This window comes from Scardinius erythrophthalmus, assembly GCF_964197995.2.
Source record: "Scardinius erythrophthalmus genome assembly, chromosome: 10".
In the NCBI taxonomy this organism is placed as follows: Eukaryota; Metazoa; Chordata; class Actinopteri; order Cypriniformes; family Leuciscidae; genus Scardinius; species Scardinius erythrophthalmus.
Genome location: NC_138230.1, coordinates 9,148,418 through 9,170,160, shown reverse-complemented (window position 1 = coordinate 9,170,160; position 21,743 = coordinate 9,148,418). Strand labels below are relative to the sequence as shown.

The window sequence follows — 21,743 nt, the reverse complement described above, 5'->3', positions numbered from 1 at the left end:
GTCACGATATCATGCAGATTTGTTGTCTGCACATCCATGATGTGAATCTCCTGTTCCTCCATCCCAAAGCTGCTCTACTGGATTGAGATCTGGTGAGTCATGTGAGTCAACTTATAGTCATGTTCAAGAAACCAGTGTGAGAAGATTTGAGCTTTGTGACATGATGTGTAATCCTGCTGGAAGAAGCCATCAGAAGATGATACACTGCGGTCATAAAGGTAAGGACATGTTCAGCAACAATACTCAGACTGTGGCGTTAAAATGATGCTCAATTGGTACTAAGAGACCCAAAGTGCGTCAAGAAAAGATCAATCACACCATTACACCACCAGACCCAGCCTGAACCCCTGATACAAGGCAGGATGATCCAGGCCTTCATGTTGTTTACACCAATTTTGCAGCAGAACGTTTTTTCCAATCTTCTATTGTCTGATTTTGGTGAGTCCGTGTGAAAGTAGCCTCAGTTTGCTGATCTTATCTGACAGGAGTGTTACAGTGTGTCTTCTGCTGGTGTAGTCCATGTGCTTCAAGGCTGAACGTGTTGTGAGATGCTCTTCTGCAGACCTCAGTTGTAATGAGTGGTTATTTGAGTTACTGTTGCCTTACTGTTGTATTATACATTGTACATGTGTTTACCGTACATTATCATTCTGCTGAATAGATAATTTTGTAAATGCATAACCAACAACATAATTGCATTTATCCAATTAAGAAGTTTACAAGGCCTTTGATGTCAACAAGAAGAATTTTCTGCTTTAAATGTTGAAAACCCTATTTATTTTAACTATAGTTAGATTAGCTTAGCTGTATCTTATTATTTGCATTTAGCATTATTTCTCCCCTCTCGATTATGTGTTTCAACCTCTTCAGAAAGCACATGCAACATTACGTTATGTGGATTCAGGGTCAGAATACACACCAGAGATCGCATTTCACAATACAACAAAGAAAGCTTGTTTAGCTCGAGAGCTCATTAGCTTTGCTACGACACACGTCCATTTAGCTCACCGGGACGAGTTTATCACAGAAATGCATTTCAAGGCCTGCTGGTGTTCGTTACATTGTAAAACGGGCTTGATGTGAACTGGCTCGCTATACAGGAATGCAATCTTCCCGTGAGCTGCCAGCGATTCAGTTACTGCTATGGGACAGGAGCATTAGCTTATGCAACATATACGGATACCACAGCACTTGAATAGGCCATGCTACCCCATCAACACATCACGAGCCATTCCAGTTTACTAGCTTTCCCATTCTCTTTTTCCTGAAATATCTGGCAACCACTGGCCTCAAATTTATAGATACATGCATAAAACCAGACAAAAGTGGTTTGCTAGTCACAGCTGGCAATAAAACTGGTCAGTCAGGTTTGAAGTTTTTTTTTTTGAGAGGTTTTGGCCACTTGTCAGCTGGTCGATCTGGGAGATCAAATAACTGACCAGCTAAACCAGCAAAGCACATTTTCAGCAGGCAAAAAAGTGAGCACTTTTCCCTTACAAAAAGCACCTTGGTTTTGGATTGCATTCAATCAAACTGCATTCAAACCAAAAGGTTGTACATCCTTATAAAAAGTACCACGGTAGTACCATGTTTTTGAGCAGACTGAAACATAATTTAGAATTCAATCAAACATTTCTTATTATTATCAATGCTGAAACAATGTAAGTATTAATTCCTTGGTATATATGTAAACAATTTCCACAAAATATGTAGAAGCACAACTGTCAACATTGATAATAATCAGAAATGTTTCTTGAGCATTAAATCAGCATAATGATTTCTGAAGGATGTGACACTGAAGACTGGAGTAATGATGCAAAAAAAAATTAACTTTTAACTTTTTTAACAAAAAAAAAAAAAAAAGAAGCTTTTCATTACAGGAATAAATTACATTTAAATATATATTTTCAGATCGAAAGCAGTTATTTTGAATTATCAAAATATTTCACAATATTACTGTAATTTTTACCGTATTTTTAATTAAATAAATGGAGCCATGGTGAGAATAAGAGACCTTTCAAAAACATTTAAAAATATTCCAAACTTTTGACTGAGTGCAAACACTTAATCATAAATTGAGTGAATGGGATCATATTTGTTTAAAGTGCTAAAGCACAAAGAAGCACCTGGAAACCTCTGATCTTAAACTCAGGTCATCATGCTCAGATGAGAGAAACCCAGTAAGATCCTGTGGTTGCTGTGGTGTTGCGTAGGCTGGCTGTGCCCTCCACTGGTTGATCCGCCTTACTGATCCCACTGCCGGCCCGAGAGGATGATGGGACATGCCATACATAAAGACCTTTTTATCTTAATCTTTGGCATCATTAGTCAACAGCCAATGTCCAGTACATATTCATCAGCATTTCTGCATTGTAATGCTTGAAGACTGCAGATCTGATCTGAAAATGAATTATGAATTTAAAAACGTGGCAAGACTCACCTGTGGTTTCATTCTTCAGAGGGAGTAGTTTGAATGGCACGGGTTGGGGTTAGACATCAAGTCCTGCCCCTTAACAAGATGGGGGGCTGGAAGGGTATAAAATGTATTTTGGTGCCCAGTCAAGCATAAGGAAGTCAAAAGCACGTTTGCTGGTTGCTTTATGTCTGCTGCACAGTTTCCCACATAAACCTGTGCTAAAGATGCTGTCACGGTAAGTCAATGGCGTTTGATTTATAAGAACTGGTCTGACTCTTAAATTGACTTCATTGATTATAGTGGAACAACTGATAGCTAATTAATCAATATATAGCAGAGAGGAGCTGTGGATTTTTTATTAAGGTGCTTGTATGAGGACATCCATGCATTTGGCAGATGCTTTTATCTAAAGTGACTTTACATTCAAAGATATATTAATCAATTCTTCCATTCCCTTGGTATCTAACCCATGACCTTGGTGTTGCAAACACCACAAAAGCATGCTTTATGTAGGATTTGTATTTAATAATTTTGCATTTCAATGACATTTGCATATGACTTATATCTGGTTATAGTTTAGAGTCTGTGCTATTTTGATGTTGGGAGTCTCATTAAGTGATATACTGTCCAATTACAGCTGTGCTTTCTGAATATTATAATACTTTAGCATAAAAATATGTATCTTGTTGTAAACTCAGTGCTAAGTATTGCTTTTAAGCCGTACTTGTATTTTTTAAAAAACCAAGCACTGAATTTACTTTCCATGTTAAAACAATATTAAAAGCATACATTTCTCAAGAGAATAGTTGGCCATTTTCAGAGCTGTTATTGAGAATATGCATTGATAAATTGCATGATATCTAACTTAGTTTTGGGGGGTCACTGCTTCACGTTTGCTCATTCTGGACTCTTATCGTTTTGCTTTCACAGAAATCTTGTAATTGCTTCAGTGGCTGTTGTGTTTCTGGCGTCCACCATATCAACGGCTCCTGTTGAAGGTACGAGCTCTTCTCCCAGAGGGCTTGATTTAATGACACACTCTTGTGTTTAGCATACAGCGGCTGCACGTATTTACACGATCTCTCCGGACAGATAAGGAGCCCGAGGAAAATGACTTTGAGGCTGAAGAGGGTGAAGAAGAACTGTCTGAGGAGGAAGATGGTAGGAGATGATGGTCTTTTAGATAGTAAAATAATTTAAATGTCCCGAGGAGAGCAGATCGTACCACATGAGAAACCTCATATTGTGGGCAATTTGATACGACATGATCCTGCAAAAGGACAAAATGAGAAGTTAATACTATAACGTTCATGATAAATAGTTTCTTGAATCGTTTTTTTAAATACGTTAAGCTTCATAAACCCAGTTTTTAACACCATTAAAGTGAGTAAAGCAACAGTTTCTAGGAGAAAATAAAAGAGCCTTTAACTGACAATGAATGTGAATCCTAAACTCAGTGGACTCGTGTAATATTCTGATAACAGTCAGCAGATCTGTGAGGGATTCAGGACAGAAAGAGGAGAAGGGCAAAACAAAGGAGCGGTTGTTATAAACTGTATCGATTTTCCCTTTTCTTTACAGATGATGATGACTCCAAAGGTCAGCATATGAAGGGTGGGTGACAAGTTCACAACTTACCACCATTGTGCAAAACCTCAGTCATCTCTAATAATCACATAATGAGTCATAATTTGCTTTAAAAGTCAGTCTTGCTTAATGAAGCTGAGCTATATACATTTGGGGTTCTGCCATAATCACATCAAAAATTACACTTACAAAAAAGTACAATGGTATTATTTCTTGTATAATGTGCTTTTGGACTAGTTGTCATACCTCGTTCATTATGATTTTAAAGTACCATGTTGTATAAATATGGTAATCATACAGTATCATTAAAGTAGCATGCTGCCATATATATTCTGGACATGATAGCATGGTACAACCATGTTGTAGTTTTTTGGAAAGTATGCTATTCTTTGAACAACCTTGTGGTATTATGTTAATACCATAGTACAGTGATGGTAATATTACCAAAATATGTAATATTTACAAAAGTTTCTCCATTGGATTTCATTGGAATACCATAGTATAACCATCTGAAACAAACCAAGGTACCATAGTACTTTTTGTAAGGTAATTAAGATACACTACCGTTTAAAAGTTTGGAGTCTGTAAGATTCTCTTACGCTCACCAATGCTGCATTTATTTGATCAAAAAATTACACTAAAAACAGTAATATTATGAAATATTATTACAATTTGAAATAACTGTTTTTTATTTGAATATATTTTAAGATGTAATTTATTCCTGTTACGCAAAGCTGAATTTTCAGCATCATTACTCCAGTCTTCAGTGTCACATGATCCTTCATCCATCATCATTCTAATATGATGATTTGCTGCTCAAGAAACATTTCTGATTATCATCAATGTTGAAAACAGTTGCGAAACGTTTTCTTTGATGAATTCAAAGTTCAAAAGAACAGCATTTATTTGAAATAGAAATCTTACAGACCCCAAATATTCCAGTAGTATAAATTACAAATGTGAATATAGACTAAAAACTGACAAAGATTTTGACAAAGACGCAACAAAAAGAAACTAAAATCATATCTAAAATGCTCATAAAAGCCTATAAAAGCAACTTAAAATGTATATAACTGGTTTACACGAGATGCAAACCCCCTTAAGCGCATGTAAAAAGAGAGTATTTGTTCTTCCAGAGGGCCACCTGGCCGAAACTGATTGATTGACCTTGTGAGAAATGATCTCTGGGAGTCTTAAGAATATGTTTCTTGTTCCTCTCCCTCTTTCCCAAAGGAGCCGGATCGCAGCAGGCCACTGCAGCACCCAAAGGCTTGGGTAAGGTGAAGCTAATCCTCTTTAGAGCTGGAGGTAGAGAACACTGAACCTCTCAGCACTGGAAAATAGTTCACTGGGTGCACCCTACTCAGAAAGCAAAGCCAATCGGTACTTAATCTGGTTTAGGGATCAGGTATGTGGAGATTTTGCCACAGTGGCTGAACGGCATTGCTCGATTTATTAATAAACGTGGAAAGATGAAACATCATCAGCCGCCTCAGGTGCACGGGCCTAGCGCAGTGAGAGGGCATGTTTGTGGGACTGATGTTTCGGGGCCTTGTTTAGACTGAAAGGCTGTTTTTCTCCAAGGTATGACTCCTGGCAGCGGCGTCGCGGGCGAATCCCCAAATGGTAAGGAAAGTCTACTCGATAACGCAAAAACAAGTTCTTTAAAACCTGTTCGGAGTGCATTAGCCTCTCATGGCCTCTGGTGAAAGGTGAATTTGTTGGAAGTTAAATGGCTACTTTTCAGGCCTCGCTTTTCTGTTCCTGAAGTCCAATACATCTTTTGACAAAAACCTTTGCTCTTGTTTCCCAGGTCAGAAACTTAATGGTGGCACTCAAACTGGCCAAGTCTGTAAGTGTGAACCTGATCTATCAGGGGCAAAACTTTCACACAAGCCCTACTTTAGAAGAGCAACACAGACTGACCCTCTGTAGAAAACACCCCAGCTTTAAAAAAACACGTTTCGCTCTTTACATTACGAAAAGGCTATTTCTGAACGTTCAGTTTGTTTAAAAATAGTTTTTTTCTTGGTTATGTGAATGGGAACATTTCATTTTGCAAACATTATGGGAATGTTACTTTTGAATGTTCTCTAAACAATTAAAAATCAGAAGAAGATAAAAGTTCATTATGTATCAGTATTAATGTTAAAGGAAGAATGTTCGTTCGTAACTTTGAGAGAACCTTGCCAGAACGTTAGTCAAAGTTCTGTATACCTTGTGGTACTATTGTGAGCATATTTATCATGGTCTTTTTAGTCCTCATGACCTCGTGTTGTTGTCTGAAGACAGTGTTTTGTTTTTATCCATTGAATATGCTAAAAATGACAGTAAGGTTGACTTTGATATCTTCTCTTTCATGTCCAATAAGAAAGTAAAAGTGTTTTTTGTCATTCCAGCATCAAGCAGCACATCAGCAGCTTCAGATGGAGCAAACGGTAACCAGCATCATTCAGAATAATAATGTTTTGTTGTTCATTTAACTGCTTGCCATTGGATTACTGAAGCCTTTTTCAAACGGACGACAGTGTTTTATTACTGTAGAAAGAATGGCCTCTCAGTAATGCGTCTGTGTGGGTTACAGGAAGTAACGGTAGAGATGGTTACTCTCGCCCGCCAGGATCAAGTTCTCATGGTACGGTATTCGCCTGCGGTTAACATGCTTTCCTTTTGTTTTTACCCTGACAAGTTTTCCTAATCACCGTATTTATTTCACTTACAGGTGCAAGTAACGATGGACAAGAGGGGTCCAAATCAGAGATAGTTCCTTCAGGTACCCGATCACTGATTTTGACCTGAAAAACAAACATATAGCAAGTAAAAATTACACATTCATATGGTATTGCATAAAAAAATAACAATACTTTAATACTAAATGCCATATTATGCACTATATTCAATACAAAATTACATTGTATATAATAAAAGTGTATATAATATAATTACAATTTAAAACAATATATAGTGAAATGTAATTTATTCCTGTGATCAAAGCTGAATTTTCAGCATCATTACTCCAGTCTTCAGTGTCACATGATCCTTCAGAAATTATTCTAATATGATGATTTGATGCTCAAGAAACATTTATGATTATCAATGTTGAAAACAGTCGTGCTGCTTCATATTTTTGTGGAAACTAATCAATGAGTAGAAAGTTCAAAAGAACACCATTTATTTGAAATCTTTTATAACATTATTAGTCTTTACTATCATTTTTGTCATCCTTTCTAAATAAAAAGTATTAATTTCTTTCAAAAAATTTAAATCGTACTGACCTCGAGCTTTTGAATAGTAGTGTATAACATGACGAGTAACCAGGAAAACTGTTCTCAGGTGTAGGAGCTGGAGGAACGGGTGCTAATGGAGGTTCAGGATCAAAAGTCCCTGGTAATTACATTCAGAAACCTTGAAATTATTGTTCAAAATAGGATATTTCAAAGAATTTAGAAACTTACTTATAAATTGAATGCGTTTCAGGCACAGACGGGGGAGTCCATTCAGTGTCCATTTCTGTTGGTAAGAGAACGATCTGTTTATACTGGCAATCAGGGTTTATATTATATTTTATAATTTGTTTATATTATGCACACCAAATCACAATATATCCAAAATAATATTGGATTATTCTCTAAAACTTTACTTGAAGCCTTTATATATAATGCATTATGTAAGTATTTTAATGTATTAATTATGCCTTGTAATGCACATTATAATGCATTGTGTGATCTCATGAATTGTAACCACAAAGTGAAATTCATTAAAACACACATGAGAATCAACCAATTTCAGATGTAACAAGGAATCTGCAGATATTATAATGCATTTTCACTTTGGTTACATTTATATAATGCATTATAATGTATTATACATAGAGTCCGCAAGAAATGTGTTAATGAATATTCTAGTGCATGAAAAAGTGGGGGTTCATCTTTTTACGCAACACATAATGTGATATCTTTGTCAATCTCACAGTGCCATCAGGTCAAGGGTCATCAGGCCACATAGCAGCAGGTCATGGGTCAACAATGTCATCCAGCCACACGTTTGACCGACCATCAGCAGGGCAGACGTCAGGTGGTGTGGGGGTCGTTTCCTCCGAGGTCCAATCACAGCCTGAAGGTATTTAAATCAAAACGATCAAATGTAAGACTTAAATGGTGACCTGCTCATGAAAGAGCACATGTTATGCTTTTTTACATTTTCAACCTTTAGTGTGTAATGTTGCTGTTTACAAAGCACAAAGTCCCTCCAGCGGGAGTTCTTCTCTATATCAGTGTCAGTGTTTCTAAACTCCCTGAAACGCCTCCATTGTAGTCTTGAGTTTTTCTTCCGGGAACGAACACGTCACAATATTCCTCATTTAAATAATTCCTGCCCATGACATATGCAAAATAAAGGTGTGGGCCTGATTGAGATCGTTAGTAGTGTGTTAAAGGGGTCATATAATGCCATTTTTGTACAAGCTAATACGATTCTTAGGGTCTAAATGAAAAGTTTGTAATATACTTTAATTGAAAATTCTCATTAGTATTGTAAGAAAACACTAATTTTACCTGGTCAAAAACAGCTCTGTTTTCAGCACGCCGTTTAAGTGCGTGTGTCTTTAAATGATAATGAGCTTTGCTCACCCCGCCCCTCTGTTCTGTGCGTACACCGTTTCTAACACAATAACGCGTTGTTCATTATAAACGTGGGATTATTAATTATATTGAGAACGTCGTACATAGAAAACATGCCATAATGTACCCCGAGTGTAAACCTTAGCTGCATTCATCGTGAAGCCTGCTAGCGATTTGCAAAGATTAATATAAAGATTAATATTTGAAGGTTAATAAAACGTTACACTCACTTCAGTTCTTCTGGAGGTGCAGCAGGAACACGAATAGTTGGTACCGATCCTTTTTTTAGGAGCAGCTTCTTAGCAAAACCAGCTTTACTGACCTCCTTTGTAAAGCAGTCTGGTGTGTGAAATGATTCGCGCAAACGTGAAAGCATTGACGTTGATCGTGGGGTATATTCCCTTCGAAAATAAAATTCAGCCACTGCGTCTTCAGCGGTTCGGATTTAGGAACATCAAAATGACTGTGTTACTTATTACACCCAAGAACAGAACACCACAATCACTTACACGCCATTCTGCTCATAGACAGTGCTCCAGCGTATCAGCAATGACTGATTGACAGCTCGCTCACGAGCGAGGGCGGGTCTGTATTGAAACGCTGCTGTCAATCAACAATCATGGGAGGGGCGTCGATTTTGTGATGTCACAAAATCGAACAGCTTGATTGTAGAGAGGGTAAAACATATAAGGAGATTTTTAAAAAAACACTGGACTGAAATTTATCATTTTATGATGGTTGTGTACAGGCACTGCCAACACACATTTCAGTACAATCAACTTGTAAAAGTGCATGTACCATTATATGACCCCTTTAAAACTCACAGTTATGGTAAGGGGCGGGGCATTTACCAAACACGCTCAAAGCGTTTGACCAATCACAACACACTGCTCTAGCCGGCCAATCAGAGCACATTGTGCTTTTCAGAAGGAGGGGCTTCATAGAGACAGGAACTAAACAGAGCCTTACAGACAGACTGGGAAGAGAGGAGCTGCAATAATGTACAATGTATAAAAAATAAGGTGTTTTTGAACATTCAAGCATGAAAACCTATTCTAGGTGACCCCAAAAACTTTGTAAAGGGCATAATATGGCCTCTTTAAAATGATTTATAAGCAAAACTTATAATAATTCTCTGTGCATTGTGTTCAGGGTCAGAGGGATTCTCTCCACAATATGAAAATGGTATGTGTACAACAGGATCTCTCTACTGTATATCATAGAGGTCATTTCTTACTTCTTAAATGCTGTACACACTTATACGAGAACAGATCTTGTCTTCTTGCATCAGGGGAAACGGCTCATGACGGATCTCAAATCGAGTCTCCAGGTGAAAAACGTCACAGTTTACACACACCGTTTACCTAAGGAAAACCTGGTAAATGATAACTGATGTCATACTGTATCCTTTTTGTCTTGTAAATTCAGAAATCCCAGAGATAGAATCTAACGGTGAGTATTATTGTGTGTTATAATAATACACAATATTGTGCACCATATTAATCAGAATGAGCGATTTAGTCACGTTAATCGGGTTCCTCTCACAGGTAATGGGCACAAACAGCTCCTGAATGGAGGAGAAACAGGATTCACAGGTGAGGAAACAATGCTCTTTATGGACTGACATTTCACACAACATGAAACAGATAATTAAAATAACAATATCTTTGCTGTTTTTGATGCAGGTTTGGATCATTTCATGCCAGGCACAACTCAGATTCAAGGAACAGGTATAAAAAACATGATTTAAAACCTGAACATGGAAGGACCATTAATTCCCAAGATACTTGCACTGTTTTCAGTTGTGATTTTAGTCCTCACATGTGCATCTTTTGTTTTGTGTACATCTCAGGTTTTGATTCATTTGGCACAAGCCCCCATCTGGAAATTACAGGTAAACATCAGTTCAACTCTTCAGGCCTACAAAAACAATTTTTTTTTGCCAGTTACCAAGTTGAATATATCAGTCAGTCAATAATGTGAGCATCAAAACAAACTGAATATAGCAGAAACTTTTCATTTCAGGCATAATAGACCAATCAAGCCATGACTTCCTTGTTGGCTTAATGGGTGAGCATTCCTTCATTCTCATTAATTAGTGGAGGGAATATTGAATGCTGTTTCTCAGTTTGGACTCAGAATGTCTCCCTCTACAGGTGGGATAGGAGAGAGCTTTGGTCCAGACACCCAAACAGACGGTCTAGGTACGCTTTTAGACCTCTTAGACACTCCTCCAGACGTTCCGCCCACATGCCTAGTAACTGACGCTGTCTCAACAGATCACATGGGACTCGCATTTCAGGTGGATTCGGCAGGTAAGCGTCCATTTTTCATAACCAGAGAGGCTTGATGTTTATGGCTTTTGGGCTGCGGACACCAGAATTGCTTTCTGCTGATCTCATTGGCCTTGTAATAAACAGGACGTCCCGCACTAGTTAAATTTACATGATTTACATTTATGCCCATGCTGTGAAACGGCTCACATACGGCGCTGAGAGCCTTCCTCCAATCCGTCCAGCCGTCACGCTGTACTAATTATGGGCTGCACTGACAGAATAAACCAGCCAGTTTCTGTGTTCTACCTAATAATTTACTGAAAGATGACTGGTGTGAATCAAAGCTGTCTTTTCTCTCTCACTCGCTCTCCGTTCCAGCCGCTGGCCTGAGTCCAGGGCACCCGTCCAGTGGCGGCCCGGTTCTAGACGCTCCTCCAGGTAATGGCTGCTGGCTGCCGCTCTGGCCTCCTTTAGGTCCTGTAAATTCAGAGTGCTTTTACCCCAGTAGCCATGGGATTATCCCAGCACACGTCTAATAAACTCTGTCAGACTCACAGTCTTGACACGGGCTCCAAAGGGGGTGTAATGACAACTTTCAGAGACGTTTTTAGTGTCAAGAGAGGTCACTGGGGTTTCATGCATCTGTATGGATTACACAGACTGATCACTGAAATCATAACTCAACTTACTGAATGAGTGTAGGAGAGTAGATAGATAGACAGACAGACAGACAGACAGACAGACAAACAGACAGACAGACAGACAGACAGCTGTGTACTCTGACTTTATAAAAAATGCTATAAAATCATTAAACCAAATAGTGTGAATAAAAGAAAAATCATATGTAAACAGCCACGTCAACATGTCTAAAGCAATAATTTACCTTGTTAACCGTCTCTTGTTGTGTATATCAGATTATGTCTCTCCTGACAGTGGGAATGGTGATTATCCCCACTCAATCAGTAAGTGAAGTATTTGTCTGTTTACTAGCATTAGATTAATAGTGTGTTAACAGACAGGGCCGTAGCTGGGGTATCTGGGGTATATCCGGGGTATCTGGGGTATATCCGGGCCCCAGTGCAGGTCAATATGTGGTTAAATAATCACTTGTGTCTTCAGGCACGTCTGATAATGGAGCCCAATCAAAATCACCGGCCGACACAACAGGTAAACTGATGTTGAACAACAATTCCTGCATGTTCTGGTGAAGAGCGACTTGAAACACTAAAACAGAAACCCCCGGTTTCACAGATGAGGTTTAAGATAGTCCCAGACTTAAATGCAAGTTTGAGCTGTTTTAAATGAAAGCAACTTGCACTGATATATCTTAAAATATGTCAGTGCTATTGTTTTGTCTCGAGATGCACACCAGTAATGTTTCTTTCTAAGGCACATTTAAAAAAAACGACTTAAATTTCCTGATTAAACTCAGGCCTAATCCTGGCTGAATCTAAGCCCTGTCTGTGGAACCGGGCCAAAGTGTGTTGAATCTAAAACCAGACTGATTTTTACAGATTCATCAGTAGTCTTTGACACAATGTCACATCTGGGTCATTCCTTCACAGACTATTCAGGTACGACACCTATTTTGCTAACACTTTACACTAAGGTCTTTATGCATTAACTAACATAACTTAAACAAACTATAAGCAATATATTACAGCATTTATTAATCTTTGTCAATGTTAGTTAACAAAAATACAATAGTTCATGTGAGTAGTGCAAGAATTAATGTTAACAGATACAACTTTGATTTTAAAAATGTATTAGCAAATGTTGAAATGAACTTAAACTAGCAATGAAAAATACTTTAATAATCTCATTAATATTAACTAAAGTAGGTAACTAATGTTAATAAAAGGAACTTTATTGTAAAGTATATTTTCAATATAGATATGAGACATGATGTTCATCTGTCATCTTGTTCTCCTCAGAAGGTGGGGCCGATAATAATGGTGCAGATTCACCCGACACGAACGGTAAGCTCGTGTCAACGTGTCAACTCACCTTTCCTTTCTGGAAAATGAATGCTACTTTTGCATGGCTTCTAGCTGGTCCAAGCTGGTTGAGATGGTTGACATTGACAACCTGGTTTGTCCAGCAGGGATATGATCATACGGCATTATTTTGACACATCGTTTATCTCTGCATTACAGGAAACGGAAACGGTCGGCACAAACCTATAGACATACAGAAAGGTACGTTCATATCTCTATAAAAGCATATAAAACATCTAAAAGAGAGAGAACTGCAGTGTGTGTCTGGATTCGTTCACAGGTGACCCTCCAGCCGTTCATCTCGACGTCAGTATGTGTCTAGCAATAAAACACACAACTAATCAATCAACACACAATCACAATATCATGTTATTGACAGAGTAATATCCTGGAATCAATGTGAATCTTTCCCGACAGGCGGAACAGGCCATCATGACGCTGCGACGGAGATGCATCACACAGCTGGTACTATATCAGCCGGCTCCATGACATCACTGAAACTCTATTGATTTGTTAGCCATAATTCAATTTTTATGCGTCTTCTCTTGGCTAGTCGGTCTATAACCAGTGGGGTTGCGTGGGTTTACCAAACGCCTGTGCTCAACACGGAAAATATTTCTCACGGCAGGTTTAAAGCCGCCTGGAAATCCCAATCAAAGATTTGTGGCTTTTGGTGCACGTCTGTAACCCTAACAATATCAATATCTATATATTAAAGTTGCCGAAATTAGTTAATATACACATTTAAAATGTAAGAATCATGGATCATTTGATGTAACTAAAGCATATTATAGCTATTTAAAAAAGGACATGCTTTTTGATATGTTGATTGCAAAACTATGCTACAACACTTTATGGTGTCTTTAATGTAGCCAATATTTAATACAACTAATTTTGTAACAAACTATTTCATCCATACACAACTGTTAATGAACAAATTAAGTAAAGACCCTACAGGCAAAACCATTGTTTTTTTATGCACTGGTAAATATTGAGATTTTGCTTATATGACATGTCCTTTTTATTTATTTATTAATATTTTATTCCTAAAATATGGTGATTTTTTTATGGCTGTTGACAATATTTTCTTATTAAGGGATAAAAAGAGAGATTCTCTGTAAAAATCTTTAACTCTGATGTCAACAAAAATGAAACAAGAATTTTAAAACTGGCTTTATCCAATGTTCATATTTCTGTTCTAGAAATGGATGGAAATTACTGCATACTTATTTAGATAAAGTCTCATTTGCATATTTTAAACAATATTTCAGAAAACAAAACAGCTGTCTTAACTGGGGAAGTGTGGTGGTAGCCTATCAGTTAAAATGTTCTCCATACTAACCTGTGGCGTCTTCCCTTAAATTAATTGTTCCAAAACCTAGTGGGTTGTTCCAAAAAGTAGGCAGTATTATTTTATGGTTTTACTAAAATTATTATCTAAGGTATTTGTAGAGAAGAAATGAATAAAACCCATCCAAAATGGTGAAACTGAAAGATATGTTTACCATAAATTATACTACCATACAAACTTTATTACAATGAATACTGAAAGTTATTTATAAAATAGTTTATCTAATCAAAACAGACAAATATTTAAGCGTTTTATACTAATTAGGCTTGTGTCATTAGCTTAGCATCATGCTAACACCAAACTCATAACATGAATTGTGAGTTCAGTGTTTCTAGTCGGCAGCGGTTGATCTAATCTAGACAGCAATGCAGCTCTCTAGGTTTTGGAGCAGAGCTAATAAGTAATAATAACTTACTTGTCTGTACAGGAGACCAGCATGCCGTCAGCTCACATCCAGATGCAGGTCAGTGGCACCACATGAATCACCTTTGCGCAAATATTAATCTAGTTAGCACCTTTAGAAATGCTATTTTTCTTATTTTCAGTTGGCGCACTTGATCTAGTTGATCACACCCTCAGCCCTTACGCTGACACGACTGGTAAGAAAACATCAATATTAATATGTTTATAGGTTAAATAATAAACTTGATCTCTTCATTTTAATGCATCTCTCTTTACTTCTTTGCTTTTTATTAATTTTAATTTTCAATTGCATTTCTTATGTATCTGTAGTGATTGTTATGGAAGCCCATTTCCACATCAGAAGAAAAAAAAAATCATGCTTTTTTAGATCATAATCAAAATTATGACATACATTTATGGAATTAAAAAATTATATTATGACATAAAAAAAATCTAAATTGACATAAATAGTAAACACATAATGTTGGACATAGACCTAAGTTATAATTTTGAGTAATTATAGAGTAAAATACTTTTTATGAAAGAAATGATGACAGTTATAATTATGATATTAAAAAGTCAAAATTATGACTAATCGAAATAATGACATACTAAATCATACTTATGAGATTAAAAAGTCAAAATGATGGCATACTAAGTTATAATTTTGACATAGCCTACTAAAACGAAATGATGAAATACTAAATTATGATTATGAGAAAGCCAATAATATGAGAAAAGGTCAAAATTATGAGATAAGAAGTCAAATTTATGACATACTAAGTAAATTATCACAGACTAAGTCAATTATGACTATCATATGAGATTAAAGATTATGACTAATAATAATGACGACTTTTTAAGTCAGAAATCCAATTTATTATGTCAGAATTTCAGCTTTTTAATTCAAAATATCGACTTTAATCTTATATGACATACTTATGTGGCAGAAATGGGCTTCCACAGATTGTTGTGTGATTCTTTTTAAAGTCTTTTTATGTAAAGCACTTGAAATTTTCATTGTGTATGAAATATGCTATATAAATAAACTTTGTTTCGCCCTCTCAAAGGACTTGACGGTGTCACCGGTGGAAGTGCGCAGACAGATATGGCAGGTATTATCTTTGAAATTTTACTAAACATATTGAATAAATCCACCATGAGTGATTGTAAAAGCAGCATTGGTGTGTAATAACGGAGCTGTCGCTGTGATCAGGTGTGGCGGGTGATCCGGTGACTGAAGGACAGGCTCAAACAGACGTGACAGGTGAGTAAACAACATGCAAATGAGTACTTTAAGTAGTAAATATTTACAACATGCTATTTCCTGTTATTCAGGGCAGGGACACCTAGCTGTGACTGACGGCATGCCGAATTACACAGGTAACCACGTTTCGTCAGCTCAACCAGACACATGTCAGTCTATCAGGGCAGGGTTTCATGTGTAGTGTGTGTTTCTGAAAAGCAGATTCTGTTCATGCAACTGGGACTGGATTCACAGGTGAGTTACCTTTAGATTAACACACACACACACACACACACACACACACACACAACAAGGGGGTAACTTCGCTGTTTTTGAAGTATTAAACTTTCAGTTTCATTTTAAGTTGAGAGAGACACTGCACAGACGCAGGTAATTCACACACACACACACACACACACACACACACACACACACACACACACACACACACACACACACACACATCTCTCTCTCCCTCTTTCTCTCTAGATTTTTAATTCAGATAGTGCTGTAATTCCTTCAAATACATTTAATCTTTCTGCACTAGCTACTTTTATCGATGCGTCTGATTCAAAGCGGGCAGATTGTTAGATCAGACGAGCCGTAACTGATCAAAATAACCGCACTTCCGGTCAAATATTGCACTTCAAACAATCAACAACAGTTTTAACTTGCCAATGCTGGTAAATGACCATGGTATAAGCGGGATAATCCACGGCTAACTGTGAATTAAACGATTTGAATGCACTACGCATCAAGTGTTTCTGTGTCTTCACGTCGTACATTAAAATCGCTTAATGCACTTACATACAGTATATACAAGGGTATGTTAAATAGTGTAAATGTAATAATAAGCTTCATTAACAATCTCTGTATGATTTCTTTGGCATATCAATGTTCTTGTCAAACTTTCAGATGCCTCAGAGACACATAGTAGCATGGTTCAGACAGACTTACCAGGTAAATTACGTTTGAAAACATCTGTCTCGTCAGGTGGACTGACTATCCAGGTAAGCTGCCCTTATAAAAAATATACCATGGTAAACATAGTTTCTGCAGAGAATGACAGAAAGACACCGAAGGCCAGTTTGAAGGGAATTCTGTGTGATTTTGCAGTACAATAACAATGGGATTTTGGTGGAAACTATGATTACCATGGTCAGTTTTTTGCAAGGGTTCGCTTACAAAGCAGAAATTGTTTTAAAACATTATTAAAAAATCAAAATGAACCAAACTTTTCTTAAACTCAACTCCAGTCACAGGGGATCCATTCACAGGGGTTTCCTCACAGACAGACGCCATGGGCACAGGTGAGTGACACACAACTACAACACAAAAAAAAAAATTCAGCTGAACCTCAAGGGACTCTTGGGAGTCCAAGGAAGTTATAACATATCTGCAAATTGCATATTATACACATTCATAACATTAATATTTTTAATCAACAAGGGTTGCATTAAAACAGTGCATTAAATTTTATAATGTTACAAAGGATTTGTATTTCAAATTAATGCTGTTCTTTTTAACTTTCTATTCATAAAAGAAACCTGAAAAAATGTTCCCACAAAATGATTAAGCAACAAATTTTTTTTCAAGAATGATAACAATAAGAACCATTATTAATAACTGAGAACCAATAATAATCAAGCGGCAAATCAGCATATTAGAATGATTTCTGAAGGATCATGTGACACTGAAGACTGGAGTAATGATGCTGAAAATTCAGCTTTGATCACAAGAATAAATTACATTTTGAAATATAGTGAAGTAGAAAATTATTTTAAAATGTAATATTTCACAATATTTCTGTTTTTACTGTATTGTTGTATATATATATGAAGAGTTCAGATGCAAAAGCCTCTAAGTGCCATCTGAAATCTTCTTCTAGAATGATCATTTTTATAAAGCTTGTATATTTAAGTTCAGTAATTTCACTTAAATGGCAATTAATAGGTAATTTCCATTGCCATTTAAGTGAAATTACTGAACTTAAATATACGAGCTTGATAAAAATGATCATTCTAAAAGAAGATTTCAGATGGCACTTAGAGGCTTTTGCATCTGAACTCTTCATATATATATATATATATATATGTATATATACTGACTATCCAGGTAAGCTGCCCTTATGGAAATATACCAAAATATACCATGGTAAACATAGTATATACCATAAACATATTTATACAATCAATTATAAATGATTAAATTATATATATATATATTTTGTATAAATTACATTTATTTTAATATTTTTTGTTTGCTTGGATCAATAACTCAACTGCAATAAAATATCTAGCCCCACAAAATTGATTCTTCATGTCAAATGGATTTTAAATCACACTACATCTCTAAAACTGCTTTACCTGCTAAACTGCATGTTAACAGGTTGAATACATCAAATCAGTTGTTTTGATCTGAGCATCTCCAAATGTCACATGGTTTGTTCTCCTCTAACAGGCCAACCTGGTGCTACGGAACAGACACAGCCAGCTGGTAAGCTTCAATGGAGTTCAGTTCAGTCACATGAATTATGATTCTGACGATGATCCGTATCTTGCTTTCACCTCCACCGCCATGCCAAAACTGTCATGGAAACTTATCATCCATAACCTTGAGAATAAATTCATGTCTGATGGAGATGCTGTGATGGTGAACAGATGCTCAACAGCTCTTCTCTTTTCTCTGTTTTGCTTGTTCTGTCCAGTATCAGCAGGTGAACAGTACCACACATCTGGTCAGGGTCCTGAAGGTGGGTCTGAAACTCTCCACACACACCGTTTCATGCTGAAATATCTACGCACTTTGCATATTCAGCAGAAGCATAATAAAACAAACGGTCCAAATCATCTCAGAAATATTATGTTTGAACCTTCATCATAAACGATACAGATGTTTGTTAATAGGGAATTATTTTAAGGTACACTACTGTTCAAAAGTTTGGGCTCAGTAAAATGTTTATTTAGCAAGGATGCATAAAAATGATCAAAAGTAACAGTAAATGTATTTTCTAAAAGAAATGCCAGTTTCCATTTTGTATATATAATATACTATTACACACTAACAGGATGCAAACCGCTCTCTGTGCAATTTTGGTGCAAATAATATACGCAAGAGTAGGTTTACAGAGGATTTGCACAGATATCCGTTGTCCTCGTGTTTCTTGAAAGATGCTCAATGAGTTTGGACACCACACCAAAAGCTTAAAGGGATAGTTCACCGAAAAATGAAAATTCTGTCATTAAATACTCCCCCTCATGTCGTTCCAAACCTGTAAGACTTTCATCTTTGAATATATTTAAATGAAATCTGAGAGTTTTCTGTCCCTCCATTGACAGCTACGCAACTACCAGTTTGACGCTTCAAAAAGTTCATAAAGAGAACGTAAAGCTAATCCATATGTGGTTAATCCACTCAAATGTGGTTTAGTCCACATTAAGAGACACGATCGCTTTATATGATGAACAGATTGAAATTAGGCTTTTATTTACATTTAAACATTGATCAGCGAACAAAAACAGGAGCTCAACTGAACCTGCTTGAGAAGTGAGAATGAACCTCATTGGTTCTTGCTGAAGCTCAAACGTGCTGCGTAACACGAGAATGAACCTCATTGGTTCTTGCAGAAGCTCAAACGTGCTGCGTAACACGAGAATGAACCTCATTGGTTCTTGCTGAAGCTCAAACGTGCTGTGTAACGAGAATGAACCTCATTGGTTCTTGCTGAAGCTCAAACGTGCTGAGTAACACGAGAATGAACCTCATTGGTTCTTGCAGAAGCTCAAACGTGCTGCGTAACACGAGAATGAACCTCATTGGTTCTTGCTGAAGCTCAAACGTGCTGTGTAACGAGAATGAACCTCATTGGTTCTTGCTGAAGCTCAAACGTGCTGAGTAACACGAGAATGAACCTCATTGGTTCTTGCTGAAGCTCAAACGTGCTGCGTAACACGAGAATGAACCTCATTGGTTCTTGCAAAAGGTCAAACGTGCTGCGTAACACGAGAATGAACCTCATTGGTTCTTGCTGAAGCTCAAACGTGCTGCGTAACACGAGAATGAACCTCATTGGTTCTTGCAGAAGCTCAAACGTGCTGCGTAACACGAGAATGAACCTCATTGGTTCTTGCTGAAGCTCAAACGTGCTGCGTAACACGAGAATGAACCTCATTGGTTCTTGCACGAGAATGAACCTCATTGGTTCTTGCTGAAGCTCAAACGTGCTGCGTAACACGAGAATGAACCTCATTGGTTCTTGCTGAAGCTCAAACGTGCTGTGTAACGAGAATGAACCTCATTGGTTCTTGCAGAAGCTCAAACGTGTTGCGTAACACGAGAATGAACCTCATTGGTTCTTGCTGAAGCTCAAACGTGCTGAGTAACACGAGAATGAACCTCATTGGTTCTTGCACGAGAATGAACCTCATTGGTTCTTGCTGAAGCTCAAACGTGCTGCGTAACACGAGAATGAACCTCATTGGTTCTTGCACGAGAATGAACCTCATTGGTTCTTGCTGAAGCTCAAACGTGCTGCGTAACACGAGAATGAACCTCATTGGTTCTTGCTGAAGCTCAAACGTGCTGTGTAACGAGAATGAACCTCATTGGTTCTTGCAGAAGCTCAAACGTGTTGCGTAACACGAGAATGAACCTCATTGGTTCTTGCTGAAGCTCAAACGTGCTGAGTAACACGAGAATGAACCTCATTGGTTCTTGCTGAAGCTCAAACGTGCTGCGTAACAGAATGAACCTCATTGATTCTCACACGTCAAGCTAACATGTGTGAGTTGATGAATGTTTATTAGTGAATAGAAGCCTAAATTAAATCTGTTGATCATATAAAGCGATCCGAGTCTCTACAGAAAATTTGGACTAAACCGCTTAATTAATATGGATTAGTTTTACAATCTCTTTATGAACTTTTTGAAGCGTCAAACTGGTAGTTGCTTAGCTGTCAATGGAGGGACAGAAAGCTCTCAGATTTCATCAAAACGATCTACATTTGTGTTCTGAAGATGAATGAAAGTCTTATGGGTTTGTAAAGACATAAGAGTGAGTAATTCATTTTTGGATGAACTGTCCCTTTAAATCAAAAGCTGCACAAATTTCAGCTAGTAAATGACTGTCCTGCTAGCTTGACCTCTGACCTGATCTCTGCACTTTCTGAAAGGTGCAGAAAATGTGGAACTGGAAGATACCTGCTGACTTCCACATGAAGCCGCGAGTGAGGTTTCTGCGCTACAGATTTCAGTGTACGGACCAGTACGCCTGGCAGAGGAACCGTGAACCCGCCCGCTAGACTTTAGCTCTCCTTTGTGTGTGTGTCCATTTGTTTTATTTTTGACTATTTAAACATTCAGAGGATACTGTAACTTAACTTTTTATTGTGCCTGTTTATAAAAGTGCCCTGTAAGTATTTTATTCATTGGTGTGCAGAAACAAAAATCAAACTTTGAACGAGAAGTCACGATTTAAAACGTATTTTCAGATTAAATGCGCAGTGTAAATTTAATGAAAGTTTTCCCCCCATAATGTCGCTACTGTATTTTCTTGCCTAGATGTTTGAGCACTATTCTTTACGAATGTCACAAATTGTATATTGCTGAATGTATGTCATTTGAAGATAATCTTTACATTAAATTGAACATCTATTTTGAACATCAAATTCAAATATTTGTCATTTTACCTGAGAAACGCACAATTTTATGAAGAACTCCACAAACATGCCAGTTTGAATGGTGGTCCAAGGTGGTCTACCAACCAAACCAATCCAAACCAGGTTATCCAAGGTGGTCTACCAACCAAACCAGGTTATCCAAGGTGGTCTACCAGGTCCAGCAGATGAAAGC

The 21,743-nt window shown here is 37.3% G+C and overlaps 1 protein-coding gene across 1 annotated transcript; it reads left to right on the top strand.

Annotated features, from left to right (window-relative positions):
• Positions 1 to 2,640: 2,640 nt before the first annotated feature.
• LOC308697310 (uncharacterized protein) lies at positions 2,641 to 21,556 on the top strand (the record flags this gene model as incomplete). The annotated part of the gene is made up of 32 exons (XM_081376491.1): positions 2,641 to 2,651; positions 3,347 to 3,414; positions 3,509 to 3,577; positions 3,998 to 4,015; positions 5,237 to 5,311; positions 6,588 to 6,638; positions 6,726 to 6,776; positions 7,976 to 8,122; positions 9,775 to 9,807; positions 9,914 to 9,952; positions 10,051 to 10,074; positions 10,170 to 10,217; positions 10,308 to 10,352; positions 10,475 to 10,516; positions 10,779 to 10,937; positions 11,277 to 11,336; positions 11,813 to 11,860; positions 12,018 to 12,065; positions 12,413 to 12,472; positions 12,836 to 12,877; positions 13,055 to 13,096; positions 14,674 to 14,709; positions 14,792 to 14,845; positions 15,719 to 15,763; positions 15,865 to 15,915; positions 15,987 to 16,031; positions 16,117 to 16,149; positions 16,810 to 16,854; positions 17,151 to 17,204; positions 18,355 to 18,390; positions 18,602 to 18,646; positions 21,065 to 21,556. The coding sequence occupies 32 exons, from the start codon at positions 2,641 to 2,643 to the stop codon at positions 21,097 to 21,099; spliced, it is 1,659 nt and encodes a 552-aa protein (XP_081232617.1). The 3' UTR covers positions 21,100 to 21,556.
• Between the last annotated feature and the right edge of the window lie 187 nt (positions 21,557 to 21,743).